This window comes from Tetrao urogallus (assembly GCF_951394365.1).
Source record: "Tetrao urogallus genome assembly, chromosome: 14".
NCBI classification, from domain to species: Eukaryota; Metazoa; Chordata; class Aves; order Galliformes; family Phasianidae; genus Tetrao; species Tetrao urogallus.
The window spans coordinates 16,124,360-16,147,367 of record NC_136827.1 but is presented as its reverse complement, the minus strand read 5'-3'; the positions used below and the strand labels follow the sequence as shown (position 1 = coordinate 16,147,367).

Genomic DNA, 23,008 nt, shown 5'->3' with positions numbered 1-23,008 from the left:
CTGGAAGCCCTGTAGACTCTTGAAACTAAAAGATATATTATTAATCCAACGTCTCTCTCATTTCCCCTCTGAAATCCCATTGCACGCTTTAAAAATTAAATAAATTGAATTAATGGGTTAGTTTTACACATAGGCTGATTTATGGCAGTAATTTCAGAACAAAGAGAAAGGAAATTGTTAGCATAATCAGTCACGCACAGAACGAGGCGATTTGATCTATCAAACGTGGGAGGGTTGGTCTGAATCCCATCTGTGCCTGATTCTTCATCAGATTCCAACCTAATGATTCATATCTGTTGAAAGCAAGTAAGAAAAATCGCTGCTGTGACCTGACGGCATTGGACCTTCATTTCTCATCACTGTACACAGCAAGAGAGCCCCTGGGGAGTCTGAGTGTGGGGTGTGCAGTACCAGAGGCAGTCTGGCTCTTTAGGGCAGGTCATGCAGGAGTCTCATCCTGGAGGAGTGCAGCTCATCCCATCTGTGGAGCCCAAAAGCAGTCATCACATACAGATGCTTCAGCACAGTGAAGGACCTGGCACCATTTCCTCTCCTCTTTTTTGAATACCAGCAAATATCTGTCATCTAAGTAAGTACAGGAAAGCTATTTTCTCCTGACCTGTTTCTACCGCATGAACTGTAGGATGATGCAAAATTTGGGGAGAAATCTGGGGGAAATTCAATCCTGAAGTGTGAATATTTTCAGAACTTGCGACAAGCTGTATGAATAAACCAAAAGCTGCCTCTGTTACTTTCTCATGCCATCAGATATTGCTCCGCAGATGACTCTCCATAAGCATACCAAATATTATGAGATTAAAAGTTGCTGTGAGTACATGAGGAAGGCATCAGCCAGGCAGAAAGGCTTCTCCCCACCTCGCAGCAGTGTTTGTTTTGCTTTGAGCTCTCTCCAATCGCTGCACTTCTTGTGAGCAGCAGGGAAAAACCCCGGGGTTGTCCACTAAATCAGTTTATTCTTCTCTCACGATAACCAATGTCAACACTCATTTCTAATGCTTTCTTATTGAAAGAGTTGGGACTCATTGCTATTGCATAGATGGCAATGCATGCTATGCTTCTCTGTAAACAGCGCTGTTCTTGATGGCTTAAAGATGACTGTATGTAACTACTCAGTGTCGTTGGGGCATTAACTCTGCAACCGAGTAAATGTGACAAGAGAAGCCCACTGAAACTGGCACAGCTCTGCTGCTGCTGCAGGTGGGATCTGTGCAAAAACATGCTTGCTTTGAGGAACCACGTGTGACCAGGTAGTTTTACAGCCCCTTCCCCAAAGGCTATGTGTGCTGCAGCCTGATCTATTGTGTTCTTTCATGTATCCAAAACGGGAGGTTCTTCCTGGGCCTGGTGCTATGCCTGTCGGATCGCTGGAACGCTGCCTTCGGTGATCATAGATGAAAGTCAGAATAAAATACTTCTTCCAGGAAGAGCAAATTGCTTAGTTATATATTTTGTATGTCCTTTGCTCAATATATTGCACAGAAAAGACACGCTGAAGTGTGAGCAGGAACTGTGAGACAGTCTCAATGCCAGGCTGGCAGGAGACGTGCAGAACAGGCACGCCTGCAGGCTGACACGGCTCACACAGCCCAGGTGAGAGCTGTTGGGTATGGATGAAGTCCTGTCCTGCAATCTGTCATCACTGTTACTACGGATACATCAGCATCAGCAAAATCCAGTGTCATTTCTGCCACGGTTACGAATCCTTGCACAGAACAGAACAATCCGAGTTTTCCAATCTCCCGGGACAAAACAAGCTAAAGGATTTGTTATTTTCCACGCGTCAGAAGCACAAACTGGTGACCTATCTGTAAATACATCTCTACAAGATGAATGTATACTGGGAAAGAATATACTATTTTTGCATGGTGGCTGATAACTTAAAGACCTCTCGATGCCTTACGCACACGTCGGCAAAGCGTTTTATTTACAGGCAATTCTCTCTGCGTAGTTCTTGTTCCTTTATCTCACTTTGATCCCGTCTGTGGAAAAAACACACACCAGAATTGGATCTTTGGTTGTTCTTGGAATTCACTTTCTTCAGTACCTGGCACGTTCCATGGTTTCCACCCCACATTTTCTCCCGTTAAATGGTGGGACTGAGCCTATTCGTTATGGGGGAGAAATCCATATTCCTGGATAACCGGAGAGAAACAGCTTCAGATGTATGGAATTGTTGCAAAATAAAACATTTTGAGGCACCCAGAGTCCTTTTAAGTCCTTCATTTCAGTTTTGTTACGTATTTTAGCAAAGTACAAGCAGCAAACGAGCGACGTGTTCTGTGAGTGCTGCCTATTCTGGAAGTGAAGGGATGAGGATGTAACATAAGCATCTGTGTAAGAAAACACACTGATTTTTTTCCACGTTGGTACTTGGGTGTGTACGTCAAAAAGTCATCTGTGGAAACTTTTGTAAAGAATTAAATGGTCCCGTTTCTCAAATCTCATGGGCTGGCATACAATAAAGGCTCTTTGTAAGACCTGATGTCTCTCCAGCACTCTGTTCTCACCATCGATCTGAACTTGTTCAGAACGTGTGCCTACAGGAAACGTGTCATAAAAACCCAGTAAATAACAACCAAAGCAATGCTGGAACCTGAGATTGACTTTAGCAATCATCTATAAAAACAAAAACAAACACAAAAACACAACACGTATGTTGCAAAGTTCTCTGAAGACGCAGCATCCTTGTGTCATGGTTTTGTTTCTTATTTTAAACCAATAGTGATACAACAAAGCGTGTGTGCTTGTTTCATGTGAACTGACTGCTGGGAATGCACGGTGTGTTTTGGGACCGCGTGGCTCGAACAATAAAGTCTCAAAGCTGTCCATCTCTGCTCTGTTCTTCTGTGCCGCGCTCACCGGCCATCCCGCAATGCCCAGGGATGCTCTGTATTTTCTTGCTGGTGGAACAATGAGATTCTTCTGCGTATGAACACAACTCGGGGTCCCACGAGCCGCAGAGTTGGGGCGCACAGCTCCGCCATGCCCACCGCCCCGCTGCACAGCCTGAGTTCATCAGAGGAGCCGAGCAGCAGCCCCGGCCCTCAGGCCGGAACACGGATAGAGGCGGGGCCAGGCAGGATTTTGCTCGGCAAGCGGCACGCTTTCAGCGCACTTCTTTTTCACCAGAAACCAGCGCCGGGGTTCGGCTTCGAGAATCCGAGCACCACCTTTGCGCCTTCTGTCTGCGAGAGCGCATCCTGGCACCCTCCGTTTCTCCCTAGCGAGCTCAAAACGCCGAACAAATCTCCCCGTGCCGGGGATGTTTATTGCCACCACCCCCAAAAACCAACTCCGCCCCCCCCCCCCGTTTAACCTCCTCCCGGCGCCCGAGATGCACAGCTGTTTTCTCCGCACGCAGCACAGCGCCGCCTGGCGGCTGCCGAGAGCGGGTGCTGCGCATGCGGGCTGCGGGACGGCGGTTGGGGCCGCTCGGGGCTTCTTGAAAGGGCGGCGGGGTCGGTGCGCGGCCCGGCTGGGTTGGGGAGGGGGGGAAAAGCGGCTCGCCATGGAGCGGCCCTACTGGAGGAGCTCGGCTTGGGGGGGGAAGGCCCCGCGGAAGAAGCGGCGTTCGTCCCCGCTGCCCGGCGAGCTGCCCGCCGCGGGGCGCTCAGGGGCGGCGCAGTGCCGGAGGCGGCTGTTCGGCAGCGTGCGGCGCGGGGAGCCGCAGCCCGGCTGTAAGTGCGGTGTGCGGCACTGGGGGCGGTGCTGGGGTCGGTTGTGGTGTTGTCTTGGCTGAGTGGGGCGGAACCCATTTAGAATAAATATTCCTTTAGCTTTGGCGTAGCAAAAGTTGTTCCCAAAGTGCTTTTATTATTATTGTTGTTATTGTTCAACGGGTTTCTGGAATATCTGAAGGATTTCTAGGGTATTTCCTAAATTTGGCTGGATTTTTTTTTCTTTGGTTGGCATACTGATGAGGCAATAAATGCATGGGTGGGAATAAACTAAATCCAGGCTTTGTGGTGTGTGTGAAAACAGGGCTAGAATTGCTGTCAGCATCAACAAGTGGGAGCGTTTAAAGGTGCTGCGATAGAAACGCTTGTCTCATTCCTGTTGCTGAACTGAATACTTTTTCTTCCCCAGGCCCAAAGGGAAAATGCGCTGTGAAAACCTTACCAAAAATCAAGGAGAATCTTGAAGTCAGCCAAGGGAGCCCCTCCTCCAACCAAAGGTCTGCTGGAACGCTTTCATATACAGAATTATCACTGGTTTATCGTTGTTTTGCCTGCCGTCTGTTGTAAATGCAGTGTGGGTGCTGGATGGGCTGATGCTGGTCAGGCTGTCTGCTGGGCAGGGATTGGGCTGTCAGCTCCCTCTGCATAGTGCAGCTCTATGGATTGAGCTCTGCTCTGTTTTCCAGTTACAGCACTCAAGTGAATGTGAAAGAAATGCCGTTCTTGGGAAAGAATGAAGAGGATGCGGAAGGCAGCACGGTACTGCTGAAGGTGAGAATGCTGTTTTGTTCTAACACTGCTGATGTGTGAAGGGTAAATTAAAAGATGTGACAGAATCATAGAACAGCCAGGGTTGAAAAGGACCACAATGCTCATCCAGCTTCAACCCCCTGCTGTGTGCAGGTCGCCAGCCACCGGACCAGGCTGCCCAGAGCCACATCCAGCCTGGCCTTGAATGCCTGCAGGGATGGGGCCTCCACAGCCTCCTTGGGCAACCTGTGAGTGAAAAACTATCCAAATTAATGGATATTCATTGTGAGATTTATGGCTGTAAGTCAGCTTGCAGGTCTGTTATTGGTGCATGAAAAGCAGTGGTGCAAACTGTGCTCTGAATAGCAAGTTTAAGTGATAAAGTATCACGTAATCAGTTCCTGAGTATCTGTTATTGCAGGTGTTCTGACATTGATTGCACTTAATGCAATCTAGACTTAATGTCTAGATCTGGTTTTCTTATGTTCTTTGTATTGATTGTTTAATTTTAGGAATCTCCAGTAATCAACTTTGAAAGTAAAGAGAGCCTGAAAAACACTGATGTTACTTCAGGTGAGTGTAGTGATTGTGCATCGTGTTATGGAATGTTCTTTTGTGTCTGTATAAAGCAACAGGTAAAAATGAAAATTGCATTTCAATGATTCAGCATGTGCTTGGTTCACATGAATTGAGTGTAAGCAGCCAACAGCACAGGACGTGTTCCAGGCAGGTGTGTGCACCGAGTGCTTCAACTCTTATTCGTGACAAGAGTTCTTTCAGAAGATGAAAAAGTGCTGATCTCAAGCTGCATGGGCAGGTGCTTATTTTAAAGTCTTTTGAGAACTGCTTGGCTTCCTTATGAAGGAAAAAAAGAAGAGAGAAGGACCAGTAACAGTGCGTGCTGAGCAGATTGCTGCCACAATTGAGGCAGCCTTGAGCCCAGCCCGTTTTAAACCACATCATAGTGATTTTGTTGTTGAAGAGCCACTTTTCAACACGAGTTCTTCAATTTGCTTAAAGGTACACTTTTAAAAGCTTAAAAAAAAATGAAGTGTGTGTGTAAAGTGATGCAGTTCATTTGAAGCTGCCTTTTTTGCCTCTCCCTCCAGGCACGGGGATGACTCTTCCTACAGGTGTTTCAGATTTTCTCCTCGAATGTTTAGATGCAGATTCTTCTGCAGATCGTGACACAGTTGCTACTGACACCACAGAAAGTTTCCCATCCCCTGAAACGTTAAGAGATGAGGAATATTCAGGTGAGGCTTCTTTGTTTGCTTGATGCTGGAAAGATTGAGGAGGTTGTCTGGAGTAGGAGGGCCAGTAGCCTCTGTTGGTTGTGACTCGCTGGGTCAGAGCTTTGCTGTGAGCCACCCTGTGCTTAATGTGCAACCTGGGTACCTGGTCCTCCAATGCAGAGTGAATCCAGGCCTGATAGAATTCAAATCATGCTTTCAACTGTAAGTATCTGCTGTTGGCACAAGTTGTTTGCTGGGGGTGACTGATTAATTTGCTTTGAGCTGAATTTCCCCCAGCCATTTCTGTATGTTTGGACTAAGACGATGCTTTTGCTATGCTGTGAAGTCTTGCAAATGAGATTTCTGTCACTTGGTAAAAGTTGAAATAGCTCAGTGAGTTTTAGTGTGAGAAGCTTGTGCTTCTATCTTCTGTGTGCAGGGGCAAGTAATCCTGACTTTGAGGACTTTGTGAAATGCAAGAACTCCACTCTTCTGGACTGCAGCAGAGCAGTGGCCATAGATAAGATACTACAGATCTCAAATCTTTCACCAATATTAGGTAATGATTTCGTACAATACAAAATAGTATATAAGCAAATATCACTGCAGTGCAAGGAACTTTGTGTAATGTGTAAGGATTATTTTATTTAATGGGGAACAGCTCCTTGTTCAAGTTCTGTGTTTGCTTCTAATGTTTTGCTTTATAGTGTGCATAAAACGAGGTCTGGCTCGCTTGGCTTTTTCTTTTAATGTTTAGATTTTTGTGTTTTTCAGAACCTGTATTGGAAGATTGTAAAGACCAGTGCATAAAAAGGTAATCTGCAAAGCAGGCTGATGCATCAGAATGCTCAGATTTCTCTATTATAAATGATATTTTGGGCAATAGGAGTAAGCCTGTGATCCCACAAATGTGTCTGGTGAGTTTCAACTGCCCGTGTCCCCACCAGCTTTAAAACTGGTGCATGAAGACAAGCAGGTATGAGTTTTCTTCATAGGCTCCTGCTTCACTATTGGAGCTGCAGGAACATCAGCGCGACAAAGCTCAGTGCAGGATTTGATGGAGCTGACACTTATCTATCAAGCCCATAAAATTGGCTTTTGCCACTGATGCTGTTTCTATCAGATTGCCTTCAGTTGCAAAGATTGGCTGGCAGTGCAGGGATTGCCTGTGCAGTACAGAGCATGAGGAACTCCTGCTGTCAGCTCCTGGTCGTGCTGTGGGCTCGCAGAGGACAAAGCCAGGTTCTGCACCTTTTCTGTAGGAGTCATTAACCAATATGAGGCACTTCCAAAGATTACTGAATGCAGCCTTTGTGAATCTCAGGCCAGGTTCCTACCTACTGTCTGGTTGTTCTTTTCCTTTTAGTTTTATTTGCAGTATGTTTTTTCCTTAACGAGAAGAACAGTGCATGTGATATACTGAAACCCCTTTGTTGCTCTCCTTATTGTTAGGATGCCAGCTCTTCTATTGACAGATCATCTATATGAAGTGCTTTTTGTGTCAGTGATTGTCCTCTGTAGCTTTTAAATTGCACATATCTTTGGAGTAAGTGCTGTTCCTGGGTGGTAGACGATGAACTGTCTGATGAACAAGCTGAAACTATGTTTAGCAGGTTTTTTTTTTTTAGCCAATTTTCACTCAGGCTCTATTTGTTCTTTGATTTCCGTGTATGTTTTTTGATGAATGTTAACATCCATTGAGAGCAGCTCACTTTTTTTCTCCTCCCCCCAGAAAGAGACCCAAATGCAATTACAGTTCTTCAGAACTGAGTGTTTCAACTACTCTGGCAGGTAAAACACCACAAGCTAAGGGCAGTTTGGACTAGAAGGGGAAGTGTGAGTTGAAGATCCTTCCTGCAAATAAGGCTTGTCTCATAACAAGTTAGTTAGCAACAGCAAAACAAAGCTGCGTTTTTACTTTTAATGCTCACCTGTGATGCTTAGTGAAAACGGAGTTTCTCACTTAGCTTTTTCAGAAACAGCTTTTGGTCATGCTGCTCACTTTACTTAATGTCAGCCTTCACGAATACAGGAGTCTCTTCTGTAACTACAGTTCTGAACTGTGAGTGATGCAATTCTGGCTGTAGCCCAGGTACCACACTATTTTTCTCTGTTTAATTTGGACTGCAGTAGCAGCAGAAGCTGCCACTGGCAAGGACTGTTGTGATTATGCAATTCCTCTGCTCACACAGTATGCGTGTCTGGTGGTGAATAACCAGGTGAGCATATGATTAATAAGCAACCTTGTTTCCTTAAGGAAAGGGAAGAGGAAAAATGCTGCCCTGTTGACAGCAGGAGGCAAGGCAGATGAGGGTTGTATTGAAAGGAGGAGGTATTTATATGGGTGGCTTTGGAACAATCCTTTAAAAAACATCCTGTAAGACGTAGGTTGGAGGGTGGCTGTGGGCTATGAGATGAAGTTAATTTGTTTGTTGGAAATCTATCACAGGGAAAAAAATCTGTAAAATTACAACTGCAAGAGAGAGAACTCCAGCCCTAAAAAGTGGCACGAGCTGTTCTTCACCAGTAGGAGCGGAAAGAAAGGTGAACAGCCTTCCATAAGTCAGCTCGGTTGTAACACAGATGATTTGCCCCTTCCTTGTGCAGGTGGAAGTCCCCACCTAGAAGTGTAGATGTGCATTCAAGTCTTGTCAGCTCCTTTAAAGAGGTGCCTGCAGGCAATGGCAGAGACTGCCAGGGTAGCTTGTTTATACCTCTGGCTAGCTGTCATGGTTGTGGGTGCCCCCTAGGCTCACTTTTTCAGACCAACTTTTGTCACTGCTACCAACCCAGCTGTATAGAGCTTGAGTTTGTCACTGGGATTCTCTTTGTTAAATGCTTACCAGACAGTAGAGATTCAGTTTTTTAACATGAAATGTCATTGTTTCATCCTTCAGCCTGACAATCAGACTGCTGAACCCAAAAGGCTGAAGAGCATCAGAAAAGAAGAGTTGTCTGATCTGTTAGGAGGTAATGCATCGCCTTGTGGTCAGCTTGAATCTGCCCCAGCAGAAGCTTCAGCCAAATCAGTGAAGGTGACAACAGAGGTTCTGCCCTGTGGACAGACAGATGATGCAGTGGTAAGTAATTACATCGTGCTTTGCTAATTAACAAAGGTGTAAAACTGAAGTGAGAATTTGGAATCGTGACAAACGTAGCAGTTAAAAATGAAAAGTGCTATGGAGTGTTTTATCCCCTGGTTTTGAAAGGGACTTCAGAAGTACTTCTCCTGTGCTGCAATCAACTGATTCTTTGCCTTAATTTCACAGAGCATGAGACAAAAAAACGTGAACACTTGGAATTCAGTACTTCAGCTCTAAAACCTGTTAATTACTTTCAGTGGAGTTGTCACAAAGCAGGGTGGTGTACTAAGAGAATACTGTAGGAACAATACAGCAAGCATCTGATTTGGAATGCATCTGTCTTATCAAATGAGTTTTGCAACACTGATCATGGAGAAGAATAAATGTCCTAGATGTGTCTATCCTGATGTGCATTTCTGGTGATGAAAACCGAACCAATCAGTCTTCATTGTGCAATCTAATTCTGGCTGTTCTTATGGTACAGTTCAAGTTGCGCAGCAAACTGAAATTCAACCAGCTGAACAGTGTCAGATGTTTTATAACATCTTCCAATAGAAAATCAGCACTTGGTAGCCTTAGTTGTGTTTCCTCTTTGTTCCAAACAAACTTGCTGTTTAATGCCAAGTTGGGTTTTCTCTCAGTAAAGGCAGTACTGCCACTTCTCTCAGCACCGGAACGGAAGTGATGTCTCTTGCTTTTATGCCATAGCTCTCAACAAGTCTGCAGATTTGTGGGTTTTTTTTCTATGGTTTTATTGAGAACTGTTTCAATAGAAAGACTTGCACCAGGTAATTTGGAAGGATTTGAGTTGTAGAATTCAATATGTTGTTGTGAACAAGCTTTGATTTATGGGCACTAGATTAACAGAGAACATCAGGGTCTTGTTAGAGGCAGAAAACAAGAATCATTTAAGATTAGGAGTCCTAAATCATATTTTTGAAGCAATTAAAACAGTCTTTTGCATGAGCCAACAAATGTTGGCCAGTTTGGCCGTTTGTCTGTCATGTAATTGGGCAGTTATTGCTGCATATGTTGTGTTTTGGAGAAATTATAGCTTAGCTTGTCACCAGTGTGCAGAGTTTCATCAGGGGAAGATTTATCCCTGAATACCACAGGTCCCAGTGTCAACTCAGAAGAAACTGTTCCTGGGTCTTTGAACTCAGCAAGAGAAATTCTTCCTCCAAGTCCAGAAAAAAAGGTTATTTTCTTTCAGATTCTGATGTGATTGCACTCTATAAGTCCAGTCCTGGCACGTATGTATGCAGTGCTGTTGTTAAAACCTTACAGCATGGCGAGCAGTTGAAGACTGTTCAAGCTTTGAAACTTTCTGTCTCCCATTCCTATCGCATGTTAATGGTATGCAAGTCAGTCTTAAATGTTTTCTGGTGACATCCCTTCAATGTCCCCCTGCTTTCTTTGTTCCGTGCTTTTTGAATGTCCCTGGTGGAAAGCTAGAAGAACATCTCTTCAGTTGTGTGAATGAAATGTCATCCACCTTTTCAGACTTGGTGTTACAGGAAAGAAATCTGCTCCATTGTCAGGACTTCGCCAGCTCGTAGACCTTGCAGGCATCGCCGACTTCCAGTTAACACAAAAGCCTTCTGCCTTCCTGAAGGAGTGCCTGAAGGTAATGGAACATAGAATCATTCACCGTGTAGGTGATAACTAGCTATCTTTATTGTCTGTTTGTCCTTTAAATATCTAAAGCTGCTTCTGCCACTGTCCAGTCAGTAGATTGTGTGTAACCTGTTTTGCTGAATACATAGTTAGCATCTCGGCTTCTTTCTAAAGCTTTCATGTTTCTCTTTTGCTCTCCTTGGAGTTGCTTTTAGTTGACACAGTTAAGATGCTCAGCAAAAGGGAGAGTATAAACACGAGGGGGAACAGCTGCTTACGAGAGTGGACAGTGATAGGACAAGGGGAAATGGTCTTAAACTGAGACAGGGGAGGTTTAGGTTGGATATTAGGAGGAAGTTTTTCACCCAGAGGCTGGTGAGGCACTGGCACAGGTTGCCCAAGGAGGCTGTGGATGCCCCATCCCTGCAGGCATTCGAGGCCAGGCTGGATGTGGCTCTGGGCAGCCTGGGCTGCTGGTTGGTGACCTGCACACAGCAGGGGTTGGAACTGGATGAGCATCGTGGTCCTTTGCAACCCAGGCCATTCTGTGATTCTAAGCAGTTCATCATGTAATTGGATTTTTCTTTAAAGGTTTCTTTTTTGTTTATGTCTGAGACCCTCAGCATACGGAAAGCTCCTTTTTTCACTTCTAGCTTTTATAAAGCAGAGATGAGAACTGTGTACAAAGCTGTCTCATCGCTATCATAGAGCTTGGGTTCCCTCCTTTGAGATGCCATCCCTTGAAGTTTCTCAGTGTGCCACTGGATGGCAGATGTCTTCCTCGGTTTAAAACAGTCCTTTACAGTGTCTGCAAGTAATCTGCAAATTATATTCATCTGTCTGTGCTGCGTTAATTTAGTGTACAGACACTGTATAAGCATAACAGATTTCAAAAATGCCATATATCACAAACTCTCAATGGAATTGCAGGTTGCTGGCTCCACAGCTTGAGTACATACAGCACCCAGGAGGTGTTTGTGAGTGTGTGGATCATGGGAGTGCAGAACGTAGGTCATACTTGGTAGGCAACTGGATGGCTATCAGAAGAAAAATGTTTGCTTTTACTACTTCTCCAGAGCAGCCTGGGAATTAAGAATTAACTTAGTGCAAGTGTCTGTGGGCTCTTTATGAGCTGGATGTCTCTGTCTCTGCTCAGGGAATCTTTGGGGTTATACTTCTTCCATTAGTATCATATGTACTCTTAAAACTGCTGTTCTGTGCTCACTAGCCGTGGGCCTGTAAGATTCGAGTTACTCCCAGTGATAGATTCTCTTGATCGTGTGAACAACTTATCAGAGTAATGAGGTTTCTTTAAACTTGAGAATATATCATTTTATTGATAGTACTTAACAATTTTTTTTCCCCAGATGTTATTACAAGTTCTAAAACTTGGATCTGCTGCAAGCACAGATGAGGATTCTGATTTTTCAGCAAGAGTCAACGGAAGTGAAGTTTGCTGTAGCAGGGAGATGAAACAGAAGTATTAATGAGTAATTAATGGCCATATTTTTTTTGGCTTCTACATTGTTTGAAACTTAATATAATGTTTGACAGAAATCCTGTAAATCCTTCACTTGAATATTTTGCTATTAAATTACTTGTACAAGCAACTAGATCTCATTCTGGGCATTGTTCTTTAGGAGCTCCATAAGGATGCTGCTTCAGTTCATTTAGATTTTTTAAAAGCATGACTTGAAGACGGCGCATTGCATCGCTTTAGTTTTGCTTCTTGCTATGCCAAAACTTCTGTTTGGTTGTTTGGTTGTTTTTTTTTTTTAGTGGTATTGGCCTTTACAGCTGTGGCCTCTACTTGAGTAGAGAACACCCAGCATTGGGGTGTTTGTGTTAGTGGCTTCTTACAACCCCTTGCCTCCTCCTGCCCTTGCCTCCTATGCTGTCCATCCTCAGGAGAATGTGCATCTCTTGTGATGCAGCTTTTCATGCAAAGTGAAGCCAGAAAGCACAATGTTTACAACCAGGACCTGTGCTTTATATAAAGTATCAGTTGACCTAATGCTTTATTTTCCAGTACAAGTTTTAGATACTGATGGGTTTCCACAGTGGCGTTGTATCTATGGAGTTTTATTTGTGTGATAGGTGAAGTGATCCTTCCATCTCTGTGCTGTGATACACTATAATGTTTGGGCACAGAAGCAGACATGGCCTGTGGATAAAGGCTTGCAAGGTCTGACGGTGAGAGATGAGAGGTCCTTTGTGACTTTTAATGGCTTCAGACTTGTGGAGAGAAGTAAGTGCCTTGCATGAATACAGAGGTGGAAAAAAGCTTGTCTAGATGTCTGGAGTGCTGGATGTTGATGTTGGTATGGATTTTGCAGTTGGCTGCTCGTTCTGCGTGGTACATAGGTTGGATTCCCAGTGCTGCTGTGGAATCCAGTCCAGTTTGTGGATCGTTGATCCATAGATGTCATTCTTCAGTGTGCCAAATGCTTCATAGAACACTGACCAGAGCATGGCTTTTCTCTGCTCGTAGTTACTGCATGCTGAAGTAGTTTGGGTCTCCACAAAGTTCTCACTAACACCAATCCTTACCCAGGCTCTTTGGTAGAATTAAGGAAGTTTCTCCATGTTTCAAAATAACAGTCTGGCTTTCCAAACATCTTGAAAGGTGAGGTTGTTTCTCAGTACTATCAGCCAGATTTGCCATGCCCTGGAAGCTGTTTGTGTTTCCAAAAAGCACGTCAAGAAGACATAAAATTCACGACTTTAATTAGTTTGATTACATCTGAGCAGACCTGGGGAAGTTCAGACCCTGGGCCTTTTCCCATTGCTCTGGGTTAGAAGGAAGTGCAGGTAGATACACTTGGATTTAGTCTCTAAACAGATGTCGTCTAAGCATATCATATGGCTCAATCATAACAATCATGGCATTAAATTATTTTTCCTTTAAGCATTAGTAGAGAGTGTTCTCCCAGTATCTTGTTGGAGTGCTTCCAGGAATGCTTCTAATTACCAGGATCCTTGTTCTTACAAACACAAAGCTGCTGGTAACAAAGTGTGCAAGAATCTGGAGCCCCTAGGAGAGAAGGGTTAGCAGCTCGATGTAGCTTTAAGCAAAACTGGGGTATGCAGTAAGTTAGGATTAAGATGATTGATTATCCTCTGCTTGAACCAGAGTGAAAGATGTTGTTGTAAGAGTATACTAGCAAGGTCCTAAAAAAAAAAAAAAACCCACAACACTTTGCCCCCAAAGCATTTTTATTTTCTAATCATAAATAGACCAGTACTGACAAAGTAATTGGAGAGTGCAAGATCAAAGCAGTTATACTTGCTTATAACTGTGGGGTTGGCTGGAGCAGCCTGAAAACTGCAGTGTTTTACTCTGTTTTTTTCTTTTTCTTTTCTCTCAGTGTGATGAGGCCGTCCAGGACAGAAATATCACTAACTTTCTTGTCCTTCCCCTCAGTTACAAAAGTGCTGCTCCTTTTTTTCATCTTTTGAGATGAGGGAAAGTGTAATTGATTACCAGGCTAGCCCTCAGCCCTAGGGAAGGAAATCTTACTCGTTTTGAGGCCGCAACAATATCCACTCTTGTTCTGCTTTTCTGAAAGGACAGGCACTTTCCCATGCTTTGGTTTCGAACTGAAGAATGGCTGTATAAAATTTCTCTCAAAGTGGAAACTGGTTCTTCCATGTTAGTGGATAAAGGTTATAGGTCACAGGCAGTTAATGGGATAGTACAGAAGAGCTTATTTGTGCAGTGATTGAGAAGTCCTCGCAGTATCAATGGGGCTGCTTTGTCACAAGCCTAGACGTGTTGAAGTCCCAATGGCTTGAAAGGAATGACAGTGAGTCAATCTGCACAAGAACTTTCTATCCATGAAATGTGCTCTGAGGATGCATGTTTAGTAAAGCATTCAGGGACAAATGTATGAGGGTTTTCATTAATAGTTTGCAGTTGCTTTTGAAAATGAATGGTTCTTCTAGGAGGGTGAAAGTGCTTGGAGATGACGAAAGATGTTTTTTCCCCCACTGGAATGCTACAGGGGTATGTGAACCAGCTGCTGGAGTGTAAAGCCCTTGTATGCAAATGGTTCTGTTTCTAAGTTCTCTAAATCCTAATCTCTAAACACAGAAAGGACAGGATTGGAGTCTGAGGCAATGCATACTAAATGGGCAGGTAAGTTGGAAGTCATGTTTTTCATGCAGGTGTGAGGATTTGCCTGTGGGGAGGTTTTTCAGGAAAATGGATGATGAAACGTATTTCGTTCTTGTTCTCTTCCTATCTATCCTCCTCTCTGCTCTCTTGATTAAGATGTGTTAACAAAGCTTGCCAGAATCCCTTGCTGTTAACTTTGAGGCTTTGGAACAGACTCACTTTGAAAGGGGCTCTGGCAACTTGGATTTGAATACACTTGATGTTGGTTCAGTCTTCAGTTCTGTTAATTGTGAAACTGTTGAAAGCTCAGCTGTATTTCCTGGTCAAATTCTATTGTTTTGTAGTATTCTACACTTGAAGATCTTATTTGAAACTGCATTTGTGTGCCCAGTTTGAAGGCTTTCACATAGTGAAGGGATATAGAGATCTCTCGCCTGTGAGCCTGCAGCATGCAGGTATGTCCTCCATCCAGAACAAGGGGGAAAGATGCGTCTGAACGTTGGTTCCTGCTTTCTGTTACCAGCATCAACTTGTAGGGGATGAAAACCAGAGATCCTGTAGACAGTTGTGTATGTTACGCACAAAATGATCCTTGTTTAAAAGTATTTCTAATGTAGCGTTATGTCACATGCTGACTTAGTTTAATTCCGTTTTCCAGAGAAAGCAGATGAGTCACTTCTATTTAATCAGTTCTTAATTATTTTCACTTTCTGCTAGTCTTATATCCTCACAGCGAGACGGTGAAGGAGGCTGGTAACTGTAACCATTGGTTTAAACCTGAACTAATAAATACTGCAAAAAATGCTCAGTCCCTCTGGCCTCTGTTTGGTCTGGATTCACGTGTGGGTTACTGTGTCCTAAATGCGTTTGGCAGATGGCTGTTTTATGGGTACGATGGCTTCCCCTGCACACAGCACACGTGGCTGCCTTCCTTCCTCCAGCCTTGTCCCAATGCTATTTCTGTCTGTGCTGGGGAGCCCCTCCATCCCGAATAGGCCTGGGGGAGAAGAAGGGTGGGAAGAAATGCATTAGTCGTGGTGGTGGTTTCTTTCTTTTTCGTTTTCCAGCCCCAAAGCTTGACCTATCCAAGGAAATCAAGCAGAAACCTGCCTCCACGTTCAAAGAAAAGTTGCTGAAGTGCTGAAGGTTGGATTGAAGGTACGATAACTTCTCTGAAAAAGCAGCTGAGCACCGCACAGGCTGCCCTAGGAGGGGGGGGGGGGGAACCGCCTTCCCCGCGGCGTTCCGGAACGGGGCGATGTGGCACGGGGGGACGCGGGCGGCGGTACGGCGGGTGAGGGTCCCTGAGGCGCTCGTCCAGCTCTCGAGGCCTTTCCGGTGCAGCAGCAACGGCCCGCTCCCGCCCCGGCCCCTCCGGCCGTTCCCCACCCGGGGGCCGCGCGCTCCGCTCCGCTCCCCCCGCGCCCGGCCCACGTGGGGCCGCAGCCACTCAGCGGCCCACGCAGCGCCCCGCCGGGCCCGCCCCGCCGGCCCTCCCCTTCTGGCAGCGCCGAGTGACTAATTTCTGTCATATGACTGTGACACCGAATGGAGTCGGGCGGGCGGAACTAGCCGCGGCGCGGGGACGGCGCTGCGCGGAGCCCGGCGCTCGGCGGCGGGGGGCAGCGGCGGCTCCCCAAGATGCCGCCCACCCTGTTTCAGAAGCTTTTCAACAAAAAGCACGGCCTCACATCCCCGGCCAGGGACGCGAGAGACGACTGCGTCTTCAGGTAAAGCGGCGCCGGGGCCGCCCGCCTCCCCCCCGCCCCGAGCTCGGGCTCCCGCTCCGCCGGAGGTGCCGTGAGGTGCCGGGCAGCGCCCCTTCCCCGCGGCGCCGCCGCCATCCGCCGCCCGGTTCTCTTCAGGCGGCGCCGCGCTGCCCCTCGCGGCGGCCCCGCCGCCCTCCTCCTGCCCCCGGGGCGGCCCTGCGGGGCTCCCGGCGTTCCCTCGGGGGATGCTCGAGGCTGGGGGGAAGGAGGAGGAGGGGGGGAGGCGAGGCCGGCGCCATGCCGCTCGTCACGGGGCTGCGAGCCGCGAGGGAGCGACCTTAAAAACGTGCAGAAAAAGGAGGGGAAAAGGCCGAGTCGGTGCCAAGAGAGGTGTAGGGTTACTGGTGAAATTTGTCACGATCTCACCGCTGCGGCTCTAGGTCTGCCGCTGCAACAGCGGGGCCGAGGAGGGGCGGTGTGCGGGGAGCCCCGGGCCGGGGGAACCAGCCGGGGTTCCGTTCGGAGCTGCCGGGTGGAAACGGCTCCGTTTGTGGCTGTAAAACCGAGCGCCCAGCACTGGGAAACCACGCAGCCCCCTCTTGGTTGGTGGGACAGAAAGCGACCCTGCGAAATAGTTTTAAAGTTTTCAGCTGGAGCGTGGACCGATTGCGCTGCGATGGGAAAGTTGTGCGCTCCTCGATGCGCTCCTCCCATCCGCTGCCCTGACTGTGCCGACGGGAAGGGGACACCTGGGTGCACGTGGGGACACGAGTCCTGCGCACCTCCTGCTTGGGGTGTTTCGGAGTGCTGCTGCTGCGGTCGGAGCATCCCGGTGGTCACAGAGCTGTGGTGGGTCCGTGGAGCTCTTGCGTGGCCAGCAGGCAGCTTGGGCTACACCTGAAGGCCGGTGCTGGAGCTCATAGAGCTGCCTTCTGGAGATGCTGCTCCCTCAGCTCCTCTCTACTGGCTGTGGTAGTAGCTCCTTTAAAATGATACGTATTTTAGGAGATAAAGCTTTTTAATGATGTCCACATCATCTAATTCTGTAACTCAGCTTATGTCTGAGGTCAGGCTCTTTGCTGGGGAAGGGACAGCACGGCTGGGCCGGGCCATTGCCACACCTTTCCCAGCCTGATGAGAGCTCTAGTAATGATGAGTTTGTACAGAGCCTGCAGGTTAGCTGAGCAGCTGCCACGCAGACCCCAGGCAGGATCACAAAGCAAAAGCACTCTGCAGGGAGATGCCTCCTCTTCCTTCTCAACACGCAGCGTGCCAAACTGGACGTGGATTTTGAAGATACGTCACACTGTCTGCTCTGCCCTCCTCCACTCATACAGTGCTGCTTCACCGTGTCATGGGAACCATCAGGCAGCAGCTGGTGGATGTGCAGTTGTTCATTTGGTGCTGATGGCTGAGGTGTAGGATGGGGCTGTGCTGCTGAGAGCCAAGTGCTGTATTTCAGTGCCCTCCAGGCACGTTGCCTAATGGCTTCTTTTTTTTTCCAAGTGGGGATAAGTCTGGAGTTAATCCTCGCCACTGTGGTCTTATTGGTTATGGGTGAAACTAATGGAGAATGCACCAAATAAAGAGTGTTATTTATGATAGTTGGATTTTGGAGCCTGGAAACCAGAATTCTTTTTTGTCTTTTTGTCTGCTTCTGTGCTTCCAGTAGATATGAGGGCATCAGTCTCGTTGCCTTCAGTGATACAAGTATATCTTTATGTATTGGTATATTACTACTTGTTTATATTCTCAGTAATGAAATGTTTTCCAAGTATCCTGCATGTTGTTGCTGTTTATTGCCTTCACATTGGTCCTCTTACTGAGAAACTGTGTAAAAAAAAAACAAAACCATAATCGTTATAGAAATTCACTTAATATATTTAGGGGTTGATGAGGAGAGAGAAAAGCCCAGTTTCTATGGCAATGACATCCATATAGCAGATCATTTTAGGATGATTTTGATGCTTCTTTTTCTTCTTTCTCTATGACCATACTCTGCCTTTCATTCAGGCTTGTTGTGAACATTTACGAAGGCGTAAATTTTACTGATCTGAACTTACGTTGTTTCAACAGTAACAGAAATTACCTTTTCTTGTGGAAGCTTTTCCTTATTACTTTTCTTTTTCCTGCTCAGAATCCTTTTGTCTCAGGTGGGGCTGTGACACTTGGAGGCTGAGTGCAGCAGCACTTCAGAAGCAGATTTGGAGAGGCTGCCCCTTCCAGGGAGGTGCTCAGTAAGTCAGCAGCTGCAAAGCATTTGCTGATGTCCCATGTTGTTTGGTTTTTCTTTCCCCTATATATGACAAGCAGCTTTAAGATCTAATACATATTGGTGTTTTAACCCTTCAGCTTAACTGGTGACAATCAGCAGAGCTGGTCTTCAGTCTGCACTCTTCCCCATGCAGCCAGGTGTTCATAGCAAGAGCAAAAACATTCCATGCTTTTATAGTAAGATATGTTTACAAGAAACACCTGCAAGTATTCCAGAGCAGAGACAACCCTTAAGCTCCAAGGTGTCGAGTACCAGCTGTCTGCTGCAAATAATACTCACGTGAGTGGATTTTCCCCAAGGGTAAATTCTGCTATTAATAGAGTCCTTGGCCATGCCGTGCATCTGGCAGTGGCCTGCTGGTGGCAGGAGGCAGGGCAGGCTGAGCCAGGCCCTTGCCAGCCCTGTGCTCCTGCCATCACCAGGGATGTGGCATTGTAGGTGTGTGTGTCTCTCTAGAATTACAGAATCCAAGCATTCTAGTTGTAAAAATACGTGAAGCTGCTGCTATATGAATTGCATGCAAGTGTATAAAACATATATATGCATTTTAAATAGCCATCAAATGAACCCTGTTACAAAATCTTCTCATCACCTTCTCAGTAAAATGGGAACAATCATCTCACAAAAACTTCCTATGGCCAGGGAGAAGCAGCCGCAGGTTCTGCCCTGTATTGTGTGCAAACACAAAGTATTCCTCTGCATTTGTGCTGGGCTGCTGCAGTTAGAAGTAGGATTTCCTTTCTGGCTTTTCAGAGGCACACTTCAGTGCTTTGGAGAGGAGAGAGCTCCTGAAGCACCGCTGCTTCGACTGTCTGAACCATGCTCTGGAGGATGAGCGCAAAGCTCAGTGAATTGCTGGCAGCTCTCAGGCTTTATGACTGTATTGTGATGTTGCTTCTTAACTTTTTAAATATGTGCGTGTATTTCCAGTGGAGGGACTGCAGCAGAATTTTTGTGGCATGAGATTATGTCCATGGAGACAGCAGCTGGGGCAGCAGCACAGTTACCTGCTGTGGGAGGGGGGGCTTCGCAAAGAGCTGCAGGGCAGTGACTTTGTGGGGTTGGACCTGGGGAGAAACTGCTCCATTCCATCTCAGGTGTGAGGTTGAAACACTTGTTCTGTTTATCTCTAGACACCCCTCCCATCTAGCTGGAGGGATTATTAATTAGGAGTGCTTTTTTACACTGAAGCTCAATACAAGCTTCTCTTTTTTAATCTAGAGAGCCTCAAAGAACCATCCCACCCCAAGGGGCATTCCGCTGATGTTTCCAAACTCTGTTCTGCCCTTGTTTAAGCACCTGTTGTAGAGGTACAGCTGTGTGGTAGTTGTTAAGCCTGAAAGAACCCCTTTCAGTTTCGGGTCTTACTGACAGCATGAAGGTTGGGTGCGTTCTTCCTTTTGGGGCTTGCTTTGGTTTTCTGAGTGTTTCTGAGGACAAGCACAGCTTTCCGAGTGGGATGACACAGGCATAAATAAATGCTCTTATCCTTATGCACAGAGGACAATTTCCAGCCATTCTGGAACTGTGCTTTTTGGGGGGTCTCTCTGTTATAGGTGCTGCTCCTTTGCTGGGGGTGGTTTGTCAGGTTCCCAAGGCCTATGGCTGGCTGTGACGTAGTGTTTCCTGAAATGCAGCCAGGCAGGGATCCCCCATCAGCCCAAACACTTTGTTTCTCTGTGCTAGTGTCTTTAAGTGGAATCCTGAGCTTTGTTTCTTTTCATGTGGTTTTTGCCAGCTGGATTCATTGGGGGGAGTAGCAAGTTCCTATTGATCCTATGAGTTGGAGATGGGTACTGTGACATGAGGATGCTTCACCAACCAGTGCATCTGCAGTGCTATTGCTCTTGCACAGTGCAAATGCTGTCCACCTTCTGACATTAATATAATTCATTGCTTCTTGAGCCAGGAGCTAATTTCTTCTAGCTTGATCTTGAACTGAAAAGGGATCTGGAGGCATCTACCAACATATGATGGGGGGTTTCATGAGGGACTCTGGAGTGAGGTTAAGGAGGAATGCGACATTTGCCTTCACGTTCATTTTCCAGGTGAATTTTAACTGCAGAACTTCTTGGTAAGTTTTCTCCTTGTTCCTGAAGGTGGATGTTGCCAACGACATGAACGCAGCACAGTCTGCTCCTCCCGTGCTGAGAGCAGGGGTAACCAGCAGAGACTGCTGCACTGCTTTCCCTTTTTAAGTGTGGTTTTATTGGTTGCCTGAGGAGTTCAAACCTGGCAGTATCTCGACACTGTGGTATCTTCAGACCCAAATTCAGAGAGAGGTCTTGGACAGTTGGATTGGTAACGCCTCTGCCAGGCTCAGATGGCATTTACCTGCTGCAGCACACAGGATGCCCCACTCCATCGTGTCAGAGGTATCTGTGTATCCATCCACAGCCTGCCTGAGCCCACGTTACCCTCCACGGTTAGCAGATTCCTTGCCCTAACAGCATCTCATGAGGCTTCTTTGGGCTGTTCTACAACAGCCAGCCTGGCCAGCGCCTGTGATTAATGACACACTGCTTTCTGATATTTGTTTGCTTCTGTAAGTGTTTGGCCAGTGGTTGTTAGATTGCTGGAATTTTGCTGCTTCGAAGTCTGAACACCTTCAAAACCAGCCCTAGCTGGATGGATGCTGCAGAAGCTCCTGCTTGTCATCGTTTCCAGGTATCTGGTGAATTTGAAAAGTCTTTGTCCCATCATATTTAGGGCTATTCAAATCCTTAAACATCAGAAGTTTTCTTGTGTTTGTATTAGGCCTATTTCTGCCCTTTAATGCCCCTTAAGTTTTTCTTTCTTAAATCCATGATTTCTTAATCTCTCTGGAAGAGTCTTTGGGTTTTTGGTTGTATTAATTTGCTTGAGTGCGGCAAGCTTTGAATAAATGTTGGTTTCTGCTCAGATTTCTGTCTTGCCATGACGACTCTGGCCTGTATTTTGAAATATAACGCTGTTTTCCAAAGCGCTGCTTCTTGCCAAATTCTGTTTTGCATTTCCTGTCATCTGAGCTTTTGCATACCTTCCAGTGCTGGAAGTGAAGTTCTGTTGTGGAAGCAGAAGCTCGCAGAGAAGAAGATCTGTGAGCTGCTCTGGGCACAGGCAAAGCTTTGGTGGTTCTGGAAGCGGTGCCTCACAGAAGTGGGACCCCAGGTCAGGACATGGCAGTGTGCCTGCAGCCTGCCCGGCCCTGTCGTTCCATGCCCGGCTGTGGGGAGGGGGTCTGTGCTGCTCTGCTTCTGGAACCACTCTGTTCCCCTTCCAGCTTCAGCTCCTTCCTGTAAAGCAGAATGGTTCTGGGAGAGGCTGCAGGGTGTGAGTCCAGGGGTGCTGCTGGCTCTCCGTCATCTGAAGGGGGAAGAAAGACCAACTCACAGCTGACTCACAACTGAGAATGTGGCCTCGTGTGGTGCTCAGGAAGCTCTGCAGGACTGGTGGGGGTCTCACCAGTTGCTGATTCCTTTGGTCTGCTTTGAGCTTTCCTTGGCTCGCCGGTCCTGCTGTCCTCCTGGATGGGCCTGATCCAACAGGGAGTGAAGCGTTCCCTGCTGCCTGTCCCAGCTGGAGCTGGGGGAGCTGATCCCCATCTGCACGGTGCGAGGCTTCTCATCACGGTTCTGTGTGTGCAGGTAGGGTAAAAAATGCTCCTTTATGTTTGTGGGAGCTTAACCTTGGCAAATGTTGTCCAAAGGTGTTTCTGCAGACTTACAGGCGCTGTGTTTTCCATTCTTTAGATGATGCTGCAGGGCAGTGAGGAAGTGTCTGTGCCAGTTCGGCCACTGCAAGGCCTTCCTCCTTTCTGCAGCAAATCTAGGAACTGACAGTGCTTTTAGCTGACACAGGTTGCAGACCTTGCTCTCTGGGAACCATCAGCTCCTTTGGTTGACCTTTGGATGAGTCTCCCTTCTGTTGCTTTCGGAGGGGTTTATCCTTTCTGTGTGCACACTTTGGAGGTAGCGTCTGCTGGTAGTGACAGCTTGGATGAGTTCAGGCTTCTGTTCTGGGATGATCTGCTGCAGTGTGACTTGGAACCTGCTGTCATCTTGGCTAAATGCAAGAGGTGACCACTCTAGAGGCGAGCTGTACGCATGCACAGGAATGCACACGGTGGTTTCATGTGCAGGGCTGCGTTCTGTCCTATTGCTACATCTGGAGCAGGACGTCTGCAAGATCACATGTTGGTGAGTAACATTAGGAAAAATGCAGAGCTCAGTTGCACTGCAAATGCACAGGATGACTGCATTTTATGTCTAAAAATACATGCCCCAGTGTGTTCTACTCTGGGGAAGTGTGAACGGTTACTATTCTTTATACTAGTCTTTGTATCAAAAAGCATTTTTTTGTTTTTACAGCATTGTGCTGTTGCTCGGTGCCCAACCGAAGCTTTTCATTGAGATAATTCTGCATATTTGCGTAAGAAGTTCAACCTTTTTCTTTTCTGAAACTGATAGCTTCTGTAGATATCATTATTCAGAGTACAATGCTCTACAGAGAAACTTGTTTGAGCAAGCAAACTGCAGCACAAAA

The 23,008-nt window shown here is 46.5% G+C and overlaps 2 protein-coding genes across 4 annotated transcripts in view; both read left to right on the top strand.

Annotated features, from left to right (window-relative positions):
• Positions 1–3,529: 3,529 nt before the first annotated feature.
• On the top strand, positions 3,530–11,797 carry MEIKIN (meiotic kinetochore factor; the record flags this gene model as incomplete). Its single annotated transcript, XM_079542537.1, has 12 exons — positions 3,530–3,698; positions 4,108–4,195; positions 4,391–4,469; positions 4,961–5,021; positions 5,558–5,704; positions 6,123–6,242; positions 6,458–6,497; positions 7,416–7,474; positions 8,133–8,227; positions 8,581–8,763; positions 10,270–10,393; positions 11,751–11,797. 12 exons carry the CDS (start codon positions 3,530–3,532, stop codon positions 11,795–11,797), a joined length of 1,212 nt encoding a protein of 403 aa, XP_079398663.1.
• A 4,344-nt stretch (positions 11,798–16,141) lies between these two features.
• Positions 16,142–23,008, top strand: part of FNIP1 (folliculin interacting protein 1) — a gene marked incomplete at both ends in the record, with an annotated part of 57,874 nt that continues 51,007 nt past the window's right edge. For all 3 annotated transcript variants that reach the window (XM_079542636.1, XM_079542635.1, XM_079542634.1), the window contains one exon: positions 16,142–16,230. In XM_079542636.1, coding sequence (XP_079398762.1) covers positions 16,142–16,230 — 89 coding nt within the window. The remainder of the gene's footprint in view (positions 16,231–23,008) is intronic.